Source organism: Ammodytes marinus (assembly GCF_949987685.1).
Source record: "Ammodytes marinus genome assembly, chromosome: 2".
Taxonomy (NCBI): Eukaryota; Metazoa; Chordata; class Actinopteri; order Uranoscopiformes; family Ammodytidae; genus Ammodytes; species Ammodytes marinus.
Window position 1 is genome coordinate 5345063 of NC_137231.1, and position 14912 is coordinate 5359974.

General features: G+C 43.8%; 1 protein-coding gene across 1 annotated transcript in view; it reads right to left on the reverse strand.

The window, feature by feature from the left end:
- The window catches only part of cux2b (cut-like homeobox 2b), a gene marked incomplete at both ends in the record, with an annotated part of 94597 nt that overhangs the window by 44652 nt on the left and 35033 nt on the right, over positions 1-14912 (reverse strand). The window contains 2 exon segments of the mRNA XM_080040622.1: positions 10164-10211; positions 12860-12970. Coding sequence (XP_079896748.1) covers positions 10164-10211; positions 12860-12970 — 159 coding nt within the window.

Sequence of the window (14912 nt, forward strand, 5' to 3'; positions counted from 1 at the left end):
TTTGCTTTAATTGAGGATGCGTTGAGCGCTCTCCTTCAGGCCACCGTGGACACTTAATGTGTTGGATGAAGCACACAGCCCTGCAGTGGGACTTTTAAAAGATATATCTGATTGTGATAGAATGGCAAAGAACAGTAGGACAATGCTGGCTTAGATATTTAAGGGCGCCAGGTTTGATTTAGAACGTCGTATTTCAAGTGTAAGATAACATTAAAACAAGCAGATCTTTTAAAGAGCGCAAAAACACATTTGATTTGTGTTGAAGAAGAAGAGACTTTAATGTTAGGGGAATGTAGTGTACTTTAAAGGAGCTAAGGCTTAACTGAAGCTGTGCCTGCTTGTTTTAAGAAGAGCCGCATGTTAATTAGTATTGCAGTTAATCCCATATTACAGAGACCAAAACTGTCAGGTCATATTATAAACAATCAGTCCTAAATGTTCGTGCATGTGACATTTCGGAGCTGCTATCTCTTCCAGCAAAATGTTCCCTAGGTACTAATTGGCCTACTTTTCGCTGTCTTTCTTTGAATTGCCGGTTACTTTATCATTTAGGATGAAGCGCAGAGACAAGCATCCCCCCCCCCCCCCATATACCACTAAAAAGTAAGACAGGAGTTGCACCTTTATTTATTTGATTTTTTTTTTGTGCATGAGGGACAGCAAAACATGGGAATGAATGATTTTACACTAGCATGTGATTCTACCAGGTCTACCTTCACGGGATATTAAATACAATTTGAAAAGAAGAAATATCAAAAGTTCAAACACTTAAGCCGGCAGCAAAGTGAGTGTAACTTTTTTTTCTCCGCTTGCATTATTTAAGATGGGCTCCATCATTTTATCAATCTATCGATCTCTCGCGCAGAAAAGATGAAAATGGAGAAATAATGAGGCCGATGAATGCTGTGTAAAGAACATCAATGTGCAACAAAAAGAAAAAAGTAATTATCAGCGCTGGAAAGAAAAACGTTGTTCGGCTGTTTTTTTTCTTAAACAAAACAAAAAAGTGGGGAATAAAAGGAGTTAATATTTTTTCCCCTCTCTGCATATTTTAATTACCAGATCAATCATAAACGTACGTATTGCAGTACTAGCGGAGGAGAGAGAGAGAGAGAAAAAAAAGAGGAAAATTGCAAGTCTAAATGAAAAACAATAGATTTGCTTTAAAGTCCCGGGCTTCTTTTGAAGTCTAAATTAAAATTGCAGGTGCCTTTACGAGAGCCCCTTCTTCACAACGTTATGATATTTAATTAGCGTGTTTTAGATTTTTTTCTTTTGCGCTGGAATTGAACTTCACAGGCGAGCATCATGTGAACTGAAGACTGGGGATGGGACACACACACCCACACACACGCAGACACACACACACACACACACACACACACACACACACACCACAGATGAACAGAGGGGAATTAAATCACTTGAGCACATGCGGGGCTGTGTATCGTCTGACAGAAGCTCATGTTCTTTTTGACTTGTGCTGCCACTGGCTTGATCTGAGGGGCTGGGTTCTCCTCTGCGCTCAGTGGAGCGGAGCAAACCGCCTTTACTCTCTTGATGTGTCTGTGCCGCTCCCATTGCTGCCCCTGAACTGTGAGAGAATCCTGGCCGTAGAAATTGGCGGAGCAGGCGTTCGTAATGCCTTTTTACTCCTGTACGTGTGTGTGTGTGTATGTGTGAGTGTGTGTATGTGTGTGTGTGTGTGTGTGTGTGTGTGTGTGTGTGTGTGTGTGTGTGTGTGTGTGTGTGTGTGTGTGTGTGTGTGTGTGTGTGTGTGTGTCTCCTCCTCACGTGAAGCCCTCTTCCTGGTTTGTAGTAGAACGGCTGCGCTGATGTTTATTTCTCCTGGCATGTCCCTCACCCCGGCTCTCAGCCACCGATTTCACACATTTTTATTGGCTAATTTGACTGTGCTCTTGCCAGCAGCTGAGGAAGTGAGCCAGGAAAAGGAGTCGTCGGGGAAATCTCAGAGACAGTGCTACTACTACTGCTGCTGGAATGGGGCATAGGTTTAGTTTCAACATTGGGGGGGGAGGGGGGTGGTTGAACTGTGGGTTCTCCCAGAGAAAATGTGAAGGGTCAAATCATTCATTTTCTTCATCGTGGTGAATTGCTATGCACCAATTTGGGCCTTTTCTGCATTCATTTTATGATGGAAGTGTCTCTATGTAAAGGAAAAGACAACATTCAGGTACCTGGTGACAACAATTATAATGGAATAAAATGTAGTAAGGGTATTCTGTATTGCTTTCAAATATTTATTCTCCTGGGTTGTTTAAAACTTTCTGTACATTCAAAACTTTTTTTTTTCTTCTTGTACATCTCAACAACAATAAGTCTATTAGAGAATGTAATTATATAGTTAGAGGTAAGAAGAATATACAGTATAAATGTTTCCAGCCCCTACCTCTTCTAAATATTGAACGGAACATATCCCCCTCCCCCCCTGAAATACACACCATTGCCTGCTATAGGTCTGCTGCTCTGTGGCTTGAGGTAGCCTGCAGGGAGCAAAGGAGGCTCTCTCACCTGCCTCATAACAAGTTAGTTGACCGTGTTGGACTGATGGCGAGCTAGCTCTTAGAAAACGGCCAGTGAGATTAGTTACTGCCTGCTGCTGGCAAGAGTGTGTGTTTGGTAAAGAGGGGGGGGGGGGGGGGGCTTGGTTAGGAGGGGAGCGTGATTGCCTGTCTCTTAAGGTGACAGGGGTTTTAGAGAGGAGAGGGGATGTATACGGGCCCAGTCAGAGGGCCCAATAGGAGCGGGGCCGGGCCGGCGCTGTGCGTGTGCGTGTGTGTGTGTGTGTGTGTGTGTGTGTCCATCCTCAAACACGGCTAACATTTGCACAGCAGCGGCAGTCAGGCGTGACGTCTCCGGGCGAGGGAAGGTTTGTGCTGTCAGGACGGCAGAAATTAAACCTGGCACTGCCGAGCAGAATGTGCTGAAACTCATCAATTCCACATGGCTAGAGAGAGCCAAGTGCCTATTTATAACACACACACACACACACACACACACACACACACACACACACACACACACACACACACACACACACACACACACCTCCCTCTCTCTCGCTCTTCTTTACCTGGTGTGCATCCCTGGCTCTAAACACGCATCCATAATGATGAATACACCCAACTGGGACGCGCAGACAGGGCATCAGTCAGGACACGATAAACAAACACACACACACGCCATCAGATCACACACAGCACAGCAGAGGAGAGGGGGACTGACACTGGGAGAAGGCTGATGGAAAGGTTGAGGGCGTCTCAGCAGAAAAAAAACATCTCAACGATCAGTCACCAACGCAGGGGAAACAAACAAGGGCAGTCAGATATATTAAACTTCTTCTCAAAAAAGGCCCCAATCTGCAGCTGAAATATGGTGTGACAACGCTGAAAAGCTGCCACCCAACTACCACTGTAGCCATTAACTGAATGGATGATATTTGCTTTTTATTTTTTATTTCTTTTAAAGTTACCTTCTCAACATCTGGAGGAAAAACAGACTTAATGGTATTTTTTGCAGAAATTCTTTGAGTTATACGATACAATTATGTTTGGCTGGAGAAAAAATGTGTTTACTTTTGTCATTTTTTTAAATGAAAAAGAAAGTAGCTTTATGTTCTGTTTAGAGTTGTGTTGTATTAGCTTTTGATTCATGGACATTTTCCACATTTCCATTTAAAGCTTCAAGTTATAGGCAGCAGTATCACAGTATACATACTGTAGTAGTAATATATAAAATGTTTGCAAAAGTAAAAACAGCCTCACACACTTTAGGCTTTTGCTTATGTTTGCATTATATCTCTTCTCTGTTGAAGTGTGTTCAGAGTGAATACAAAGACAAATTCTGCTTAATTCATAAAAAATAAAGTGTAATAGCTATCTGTATTTGTTGAAAACAGACGATGTGCCTGCTATACACACTTTAACTATAGTTGGTTACCAACATACAGTACACACACACTGTTAGGGAGTGTTTTGAGAGGATTTGATATTTATATTATATTGTTAAGTTTCTCTCTTTTTTCCTCTCGTCCTAACCCTTTGATCATAAATGAAGCCACTGAGTCATTTGGCTTCCAGATAAGTGCAATACTTGCGCTCCAGTTGAAACATTTCTATTAGCTGCGGATGCATCTTTGTCTCAATATGCACTGCAGCAGAGAGAAAAATTTGCATCTGTTTGCGTGCACTCTGTTCTTTGCATTGAGTTGATCTGCGATCACACACCCACCTCTAAATATGCACTTCATGTCATGTTGACTCCACAGCACGTCTGAGCATTCATCATTAGTGACATTGTCCCTTGTGGCCACAGCGGCCACTGTTGTGCAAAAAGTTACTGTAAAAGTGTTTAGAACAAACTAGGTCAATAAGCAGTTAGCACAACATGTCGCTAATTGTACATGGCTGAATGCTTTACTGTAATATATATATAAAAAAAGCATTGCTGCCATCAAAAGAAGAATTAAAAAAGCCTTTGACAGGGCTATTTGTTCATTTGATCAATGTATGGACTTTGGCATTAGATAAGACAAGATATAAAAAGTACGATGGACAGCTATACAATATCTGATCCTCACATAAGCTTGTCATTCTATGTCTAATCATAATCTAGAACAGTAAACTATAAAGTAATAAAAAAAAGGTGAACGAGTAAGTGAAGAGAAAGTGTGTTAAGGTTTTGGGTCGAAGCAGCTTTTTCTGCTCTGATGTGGAGAACAGGCCAGGACATCCACCCTCTGGAGGCACGGGCAGAGGACGTAAAAGACTCAGGGAAGGTATTATCTAATGTCCAATTACACTCCAACCCCAAACACACACACATTCCTGCCCCACTGCTGTCTCTCTCTCCCTCTCTCCTCAGTTTGAAAAGGACACAAGTGATAAAGCAGGAGCAGAGAGCTGGTGGTTTACATGGCCCTGGAGCCCATTATGTTCCCCCCACAATAGGGCTGGAGGCCTGGACGTGCTGTGAATAGGTAATGGCCTGGAGATCCAGAGCAAGGGGCCCAGGTCTCTGCTGCTCAATGAGCCCCAGACATGAGGCATTAGAGAGGCATACCTCGTCAGCCCGCTGTGGAGACGGAGGAGGAGGAGGGGAGAGCAGTGGGAGTGAGTGGGATGAGGTCGTAAATGCCCCTTACATAAGGTAGGCCATGAATAATAGCACAAAGGGAATATTCAGAGAGGGAACTGGAAGGCAAGAGATCAGGGTTTTATTGGCACAGATATACGGGGCCTGTGTTGTACAATATACTCAGAAATCAACACTAACTTGATTCTCAAACAGTATTGTAGTATGGAAGAAAACTTTTGTAGTACAAAAATCTGCTGCACACTTGTTCCGGGGGGCCCCAGCATCTTCCCAGAGTTAGCCATCCATTCAAGCAATTCTCTACTGTACCTAATAACCGCGAGGTTTAAGCCCATGATGAAGATCTGTCTTCATTGAGCCGGAAAAAAAGCTGTATAGCGTTCGCCGAAGCATTTCCCCTCCTTAACGGGCGCAGTCCCTCATCTATGAAAGTGCCATAGAGCCCCTCAGACAATTAGGCAGGGAAAAGCTTTATGACCGTTAGACTCACTCTCACCCACCGCCAGCGCCGCCAGGAGCGCTGGCTCGTGCAGAAAGGTAATTACGGAGCCTCTCATAATGACACGGAGGAAGCTTGCGTCATAACACCCACAGCCTTTTATCATAGCGCTGTAATTAATTATCATCCTTTGCTCTTTGATTCATTCCCACTATTCATAACATATTCATACATTCAAGAGAAATTATCATTTCCTTCAGGAATTAATCAAAAAAAAGGAGGACGAGCGTGGTGGTCTGTGGATGGATGATCAAAGACAGTGTTGTGTCTATACCTCAGCTCAGGGCCAAGGCAGGGGGCACAGGTGAGAGGGAATGAGGTCTACTCTGGTCAGATCACACGCAAGCTGCTTCACACAGTTTCTTTTCTCGATTCAAAAACTGTTAAGATTTTAGTTGTACATCCTCTCATTTCTCTGACAAGATAGATTATATAAAGCATAAGGCTTACATGATCAGCTCTGCACAACAGGTACTAGTCACAACGTTTGATTCTAAATGGACTTAATTCTGCCTTTCCTAAAGGTAAGAAGTCAGTCGTGTCTCTGAGCAGAGGCGGATATCGTACAGGCATTAAGCCCCTCCACATTATTTGTTTGAAATGTATTCAAACTTTATTTATTGAGTAAATACCTATGTGTAACGAGAAATACCTATTCAGGTTTCAAAAACAATGTTGCCACCAAAGCATCAAAATACAATGCATATGTATTATTTTTGATCCAATTTTAGCATACAGATTTTTAGAAATAAGAGTGAAAAGCTGAAATAAAATGTTAAAATCTTAACCATGGAGGCATTTTATGGGGGCCCATGGTGACTTTTATGGGGGGCCCATGGTGACTTGTGGTCCCCAGGCAGTTGCCTCCCTTTTGGCTAACAGTAAGTCTGCTTCTGTGTGAGAGGAAGCAGCCATTTTGAGATGTCTTTCCTCTAGTTTTGTGGAGTTGCTGTATAGTCAACACACCTTCCTGTGCCCTCATAGCAAACAAGCAACAACAACAACGTACACAAAAACATTGTCTTCCCCCCACCTCATCACTTCCCTACCTCAGGGGAAGAAATGGCACAGTTAGACTCATAAACAGGTGTCCACCGGCCCCCACTCTGCAGCGCCCGTAATAGCCGTTTGATGTTTTTGATGTCTAGTCAGCTCGATCGTACCTTGCTGCTTGATAATGAGGGCCAATAATGATTCCTGAAGCTGGAGGGGTTAATGGTATGTAACCGGCAGAGCTGCTAATTACACGTTACAAACTATTTATCAGAATCTCCATCTGCGCAGGCACCACACAACTCTCATTGTGCACGCTAAATTACTCCACGGATTATCATTGTAAAGCAACTTTCCGTAATTAGGGAGCCATACTGCAGTTTTTTTTCTTTTTTCCGACGAGAGCACCAAACGACATCAAGAGGAGAGGATGAAAAAATTGAATATTGTGGTTCATTTGGGGGGCCTGGTTTTTACAGATTTGGTGCGGGCCGGATGTGAGGCGGAATTTGCATCTCCTACAGAAAAAAAAAGGAAAAAAACGGATACAAATATACTAAAAATCTGTCACTGTTGTTTTTTCACCTTCACAAAGGGTTGATCCTACGGGGAGCTTACACTCTAAAGTGAGAGGGAGGTGCAAATTGCGTTGAGGAGCCCCCCCGCATGTTTTGTGAAGACTTGGTGAAGACTGCTATCTTTACGTCTCAGATGGCGGCGAGAGCTTTGTGTGTGAAAGTTGTGTGAACAGGCGCGGTTCAAGCCGGGGCGGGTGTCTCTCCCCTAGCGATGGGTTACTTGAGAAATAACTGTCATATCCCCCAGCCCCAAAGGTGTGTGCCTCAGACCAAGGAAGACACGTTACCATCTCCTTCTCCTTTGCGCTCGTACATTTTTATTAAAATTACCTTCATTATAAAGACAGTGTTCATTATAAAACCAAAAAATCGCCGGTCTCCCAGGGCCGCTGTGGATTAATAAGGACAGCGGTGTATTTTAAGCCGTAAACTCGGCTCCTCACTGTCCTTAATCTCCTCCCTACTTCACAAGGCCAAATTAACACCTCTCCTCGGCTCTGACGGGACCTCATTAGCACAAAAACTTCCAGGGAAAGAAAGAGGAGAGCAAGGAACGAAGGAAAAAAAGAGGAGAAGAAGGAGGGAAGCGACCAATGACAGCCACCAGCTCTGGGATTAACCCTTTCTCCTCCTACAAGCTCCTCGGAAAGAAGAAGAAGAAGAAGAAGAAGAAAAAAGTAGGTCGGCAACGTGTTTCTAATCAGTCGCCTGGTTAGCGATAATTAGAAGGCGAGATTGGACGGGAGAAGAGAGAGAGAGAAAAGGGGTGGGGAACATTGAAATGAAAAAGGAAAGAAAGAGGAACCTGTCATGTCGCAAACACTTCAAAGGAGCCGACTGCTCCTTTAGAAGTGGCATGATGAGGGTCCAAATACCATGAGGCACTCCTCTGGGCCTCCCAACTGGGAGGAGAGGGGAGCAAGGACCCACTTCTTTCTCATATATATATATGCACACACACACACACACACACACACACACACACACACACACACACACACACACACACACACACACACACACGCACAGACGCCAGGACTTTTCTATCTTTCACCACCTGTACAGTGCAGCTGCAGGGGAGCTTTAGCCCGCGTTCGAAATGACAAAATCTTTCTTTTGAATATTCTACATACAACATCTGATGAAAAGTATGTAGTTATGCAGTAGGCATGCAATTGTGTCAAACTTTTACTTATTTATTTCATCATAACATCGCACCCTGAACTTTCCTCTTGCTTATATATCCGTTGCATTGCTTGTTGTTTTTTACTCAGAGGCTCAGTCAATGTGACGCAACTTCTAGTGCACAGAGGATTGTGGACAGTCAGAATTGCCAAAAGAGCCGGTGGTTTTAGGACATCCGGGTATTTGTAAGCATTCATGCCGCATCTGATCACATGTATTGGGGACATTCTAAATATTTTTCTAGCATACTAAATAGCAGGGTAGTATGGGTATTAGAATGCAGCCATATGCATCCAAACACACACACATGCCAGGACTTTTCTTTCAATCTTTCACCACCTGTACAGTGCAGATGCAAAGGGGGAGCTTCAGTCGCTCCCCAAAGCACACAGCCAAACAGCCACATCCAACTCTCCACCTTCTCTACCACGCTCTCTCGGCCCCTGAAGCAGCAGGCCCAGGTCCCACAGCTTTACGCCCAGGTCGCACACACACTACCGCTGGGTAAAGTTCACCAGCCTCCGCAAGCTGTTTGACATTACCAATAAGGTCAAAGTGTATCAGAAAAACACCAGAGAGGATTATATTATTATGGTGCCGCCGAGTTGCTCGCTTGCACCTTCGAGATCGAAAAAATAAATAAAAATATATAGCTTGAACTATTTATTTTTCACTGCAAGCTGGCAATGTGCAGAAGAGTGTGGAAGTCACACAAGAGAGACCAAGAGGTTCCCTGAGAGGCCTGCAGCTAAGAAGAAAGAAACAGCCACATCGCTCGTTATCAGCCATCTATTTTATCTACTGTGATACATCTCTCAGATTCCCAGCTGACAGACATCAGTGGTGCTTAAATGAATCCTGTGGGCTCTTGTTTGCACAATAAAGATATGGAAGGGTGCGTCTTATAATGTGTGCGACTTTACAGTACTAGTGGGTAATTGAATTAGCACACACAAATCAAAACACAAGAGTATCGCGGAGAGTGCGGGTGCTGAAGAATGTGATAGCTTCCCTGCCAGCCAAACAACGGTTGCTTGGTTGCATGTAGTCAATTATAAAGCATTTAAAAAACAATCTGCCAATAATCACTTCCAAAGAGAAAAGTGAACAATCCATGGCCGGGTGTTCTCATGTTTACCGATGATGGGGCTTTTAGGTTGGCGCTGAGCGTGGGGGTGGGGGGTAAGGGAGGGGCGGGGGGAGCGAGACTGAAAACATATTTGTGGTATCATTTCCATAAGCCTTCTTGCTTTGCGGACCGTAGCGCAAGCCCCTCGCAAATGTGATTTATGACCTTGGTTTAATGGCTGGAAGCAGAGTCTTGGTAGGTATCAGATGACTTTTTCAATATGGCGACGTCAGAGGGGGGGGGGGGGGGGGTGGGGGGGGGGGGGCACGGTGAATGCACCATCACAACAGGAAATGAGGGCTTGTCTCAGCCCAAGAGGAAAATATGAGAAGCCCAGATATCTGATCATCTAATGGCAGATAGATGCTACTTCACTTTGACAGAAAAAGGCATCCGTCAATAAAGCGCCAGATGAAAAGTATGCCGTGGATTGCTCGGCCCCCCCTATCTATCAAATCATACAGTCTATAGGCTGCTGGGGCCCAGTGTAAAGCAAGGAGGAGTGTCTCTTGTTTCAGTCAATTATAAAACGTGCAGCAGAAAGCTTAGGATAATCATCAATAGAACCAGGGCTTTCAGTGTGTTATTCTGCAGGATATGTGGAAAGCTTTTGTGTGTGTGTCGTAAAAATACAACAACAACAAAAAGTGTGTGTTTGACTCACCTGGGCCTGGAAACTCTTGAGAACAGGTGCCACCATCTCCCGGACCTCCTGTGTGCACACAGAAAAAGTAAACTCAGCCTCAGCGTTTTTTTTTTTCTCTTTTGCAAGATGCTCCACCTGTTCAGGAATCACATTGGCCCGTCGCACGGAGGCTCACACAGCTCCATAGGAAAAAGAGGACTGAGAATCCTTAATGTTAATGGATTTCTCTCTACATAGCTCCTCTTACAATTGCACGTGTGTGTGTGTGTGTGTGTGTGTGTGTGTGTGTGTGTGTGTGTGTGTGTGTGTGTGTGTGTGTGTGTGTGTGTGTGTGTGTGTGTGTGTGTGTGTGCGTGCGTGTGTGTGTGTGTGTGTGTGTGTGTGTGTGTGTGATATGTTGTTATGGGGAGTGTGGGTATTAGTGGTTAAACCTAGCTGGGTTTGAGTGGGCATGTTTGAAAAGTGGGGCTTTCCAGTAGCTCAGAGATCCAGACTTGTGCGAGCTCCCACAGCCTCAGGTAAAGGGGGATTGTTGCTGCCAGCAGTGACAGCCTGATCCTGTCTTAAACGCCTGTATTATACTGACAAGATTACAGCGCTACTACACTTCATACTCAGTGCTGCTGAGACAGGCAGGCAAGCATAGCTACAGCGAAATAGCCGCAGGGCTCATTTATAAAATATCTAGAATATTCTCTTTGACTTCAAGCGTAGATGTCAATGGATGAAAAAAAGGACCAAATCAAATCTGTATCATTCATAGATTGAGCTTTTGAGCTTTTCATGTGTTCAATTCAATCCACCTTAATTGGTATTTCAGGGTACAAAAGGCAGGTTGAATGAGGTCTACGGACATTGTAGACGTAAGGCAGAGGGAAATGTAAGCTAGCAGTAATGCACAATATTAACAATAAGATAAGTTAGCATATAAATCGATCAATTGGAATAGTGAGGTTCCGAAAAATGTCAACTTGGGTGAGAGAAGTGATGATGTTGCTAAGAAAAGAACTTCTCGGTTGAAGTTGGAGTCAAAATCACTTAATCACTTATTTTCCAAAATCAGTGAATATATCTTCGCAATTCCTGCCCATACTATTTTAGCGATGAAAAGGCTCTATAAACTGGTATGTGAACAAAGGGGGCCCACCATAGCTAGCAGCATGCCCATTAACGGAGCCTAGGCCGTGTATAAGCACCGGAATTTTTTTTCTTCAGTGTGCACACACAGTACGGGCAGGTAGCGGATTGGAGGAATTATTCAATGATTTCAGAAACAAACATTCTCCAGAATTGCTGCCTCCACCTTTAATTACAGTACACACTTCTGCTCACTGAGGAGTACAAACATATAATGTGAAAAAAAACACCATTTTCATGTCTACTTTTTGTGTTCTCAATATTGCGCATTTCTTTTTTGAATATTTGAATATGTTACATTGTGGAGCAGGTGAAATGGCTGTGTAAAGGTGTAGTGGTCTGTACTTTACAATGCTGCACTTTACAATGCGTTTTTGCAAATAAACAAGCGCTACGGATTTTGTAAATAAAAATATCCCTCCATGGCAATTATGGGCAAGAGGAAAAATGACAGTAACCGAGAACTCTTAGACTTTCCTACTCTTTAAAATGTAAAAAAATTCTTTCTGAACCAATTTCCTTATGTGAATTGGTCTCTCATTAAATATTTCTTGATTAATGTGTGTGTGCGATAGTCAGTGCATCTTCATCAACATTCATCAGGAAGTGTTTAGTCAGAGTCCTGTTCCTTGCGGGTTTAGAGAAACACCTGTTCCTGTTACATCACTGCAGCCTTGGAGAGAGTCAGCTGACAATTCTGACAAAGCCACAACTTTCTACACAAACTGCTGCTTTTAGTTTTGGAGTTGAAAGTAGGCTGCAAGGTTGTGCCTTTACCTTTTTGTAAATGAGCCCCCTGTCCTCTCCTCTCTCGTTCTCTCTCCTATCTCTCTCTCTCTCTCTCTCTCTCTCTCTCTCTCTCTCTCTCTCTCTCTCTCTCTCACTCACTACTTCAAATATTAACTGAGGGGGGCTGGCCTTGACCTTGACTTTTCACCAGTATAGTCCACAGTTAAAGGTGGAGTTAGCCATTCTTGTTGTCAAAATCCCTTTTTGTCAAAATCAGTGAATATCTGCTGAGGTGCTTTTTTAGCATTGTACTTTTGTACTCCACCTCATTGAGCATGACTCAACACAGAAGTGTGTACTGTTATTAAAGGTGGAGTCAGTGATTCTGAAGAACGTCTGTTTTTAAAAAAATCCCTTTGTCGAAATCAGTGTGTATCTCTTCATGACCCGCTTCCTCTCTGTACTGTGTGTGCGCCTAGGTTTTGGAAACGGGGTTTGTTGCTAGCTACGGTGGGCCCTCTTTTGTGTACATTCCAGTTTACAGAGCCTGGGCTGTGCATTAACAACACATTTTGTTTTTAGCGCGCACACAAAGTACAGCCAGGTAGCGGATCGTGAGGAGATATTCACTGATTTTGACAAAAACATGATTTTGACAACAAGCGTTCTCCAGAGACACTGACTCCACCTTTAATACAGTATATACTAATCCAGATTTGACTAAATAAAGAGATAATTGCCTTCACACAGGTAGATGCGGGGGCAGACATTGCCTGCTGAAGTGAAGCGGAGGAGAAGGACACATATAGAATGTAGAGTGTGTGGAGTGGGGGGTGCTGTGGACTCACCTCGGGGACATTTCTCTTGAACTCTCTGCTCAGCTCCACCAGGTGCTTGTGGGAATGTTCGCTCTCCTCTTGTCGCCCGGCCAGCTCAGACGCCACACAGTTCAGCTCCCTCTACAAAGACACACAGAAAACAACTGTGGTGAGGAGATGAGGAGGGAGAGAGACACAGAGAGAGAGACACAGAGAGAGAGACAGAGAGAGAGAGACACACAGCGGCACTTTAGGGAGCCTGCCAACGCTCATCCAGTAAAGCTTAGAGTGTACATAAATAAAAATACACTGCTGAATATTAACAATGTAATCCTTCATGATCTCACGGCAGTAATACTTACAGCTAGCCCGGGCTCCATAAATAATTAAGCCAAAATAAATCCAATGCCTACAGTAGCAGAAGGCCTTTTAGATAATCAGTATTTGAAATAATCGATACGGCTATAGAGCGCCAGTGAGGGAGGAGTGGGGCGAGGGAGAGAGAGGGAGGGAGAGACACAGAGAGAGAGAGAGGGAGAGAGAGAGAGAGACAGAAGGGGAGGGGGTGAGTCACGTGCAGAGACCCAATAACCTGACAAACACCCCTCGCAAACAAATAGAGCTTCTTCCTGAAATGAAAGGCTGTTTTGGTAAGCCTGGGCCAGGACCTGATTCAAACATACGAAACAGCCCTCGCCCTGCTGTCGTAATTAACCACAGGTCAGATCTATTTCCAGCCCCTCTCTCTCTCTCTCTCTCCTCCTCAAACTCTCTGCCATCGCCTTTGCACCGATCCTTATATTGATCCCGCACAGATTTTCAATACATGACAGCAGCCCTTCCCCAAGCTTTAACCAAATTACCCTTTTGCTACAACAACAGCCCTATAATCGCTATTCCATTAATGTCTCCTCAGCGCACATGGCTTCTTCTTTTACATGTCTGGGTTATATATATATATATATATATATATATATATATATGTATATGAAATGAGAGCTCCACCCTGGCAACGCGTCTGATCCACTATTCAAAGCTGTCTGTGTGTGTGTGTAGCAGGGCCACCCCCCCCCCCCCCCTCATCAGAACCTTGCATTCATGCTGGACTCAGCTGCACCGCCTGCCATCCGCAAATCCAATACTATCGATCAGTCATCCAATTCCCGGCTCTTTCAGCAAACAGGCAAGGGGTGGGGGGGGGGAGAAAAAGAAAAACAGATTCAAACTCTACTCTCCTGTACTGAGTGAGTAGAACAGCTTGGAACAGACAGCCATACATTCACCATCTTTACTTCCTCATTCTGACTGGGATTCTCAGTAATTGATGAGGATCTTTCTCTTGTAGAAAAGAGTGGAGTGGAGGGGGGATTCAATTACCACCACTGAGAATTTATATATGACGCCCAGGAAATGAAATTGACTGTGTTTTTAATTAATCTGCAGTCTTACTTAAAGGCAATTTAATAAATCATCACACAAGGAGAATAAAAGAGAGAGAAAGTGTTAGGGGTGAAACTTCAACAGCGTGGGGGCCTCGTGGGACAAGTGGCAGCCCGGTCGGTCAGAGAACCAGCTCGTTAATTGAAGGGCTGACGGTTCAAGTCCCTGGATTGACAAGTTTTTTTTAAAAAAGTGGGTAAAAAGTAGGACTGGATGTACAGTCTGAGGCCAGAGAAAAGGCTAGAAGCTAGAAGATGATACAACCTGTCAGTGAGATGTGAGCAAGGGACCTGGCTTATATTAGTTTGATGCAGCAGCAGCAGCAGCACTGTGCACCTTGCAGGCTTTGTGGACATTGCTCGTGATTAGTTTGTGTTAGAAACTTTGTTAACAAAGATTCAATGAAAAAAGACCAAAGTGTGTTAGTTTGTAGGAAACTACTGATTTCGGTTATGTATGCTAAATATGAACCTATACATCCAGCAGGAAATGAGCTATCTTTAGCTTAGCAATATGGCTACCAAACGCTTTAAAGCTCCCATATCTTTAAATAAAAAATCTCAGATGAAAAATAACAAGATTGTAGCTTTTAGATCTCCCAGGTCCTTTGTAAAGTGCTTTGAAATGTGAGTGTTCTCTGGTG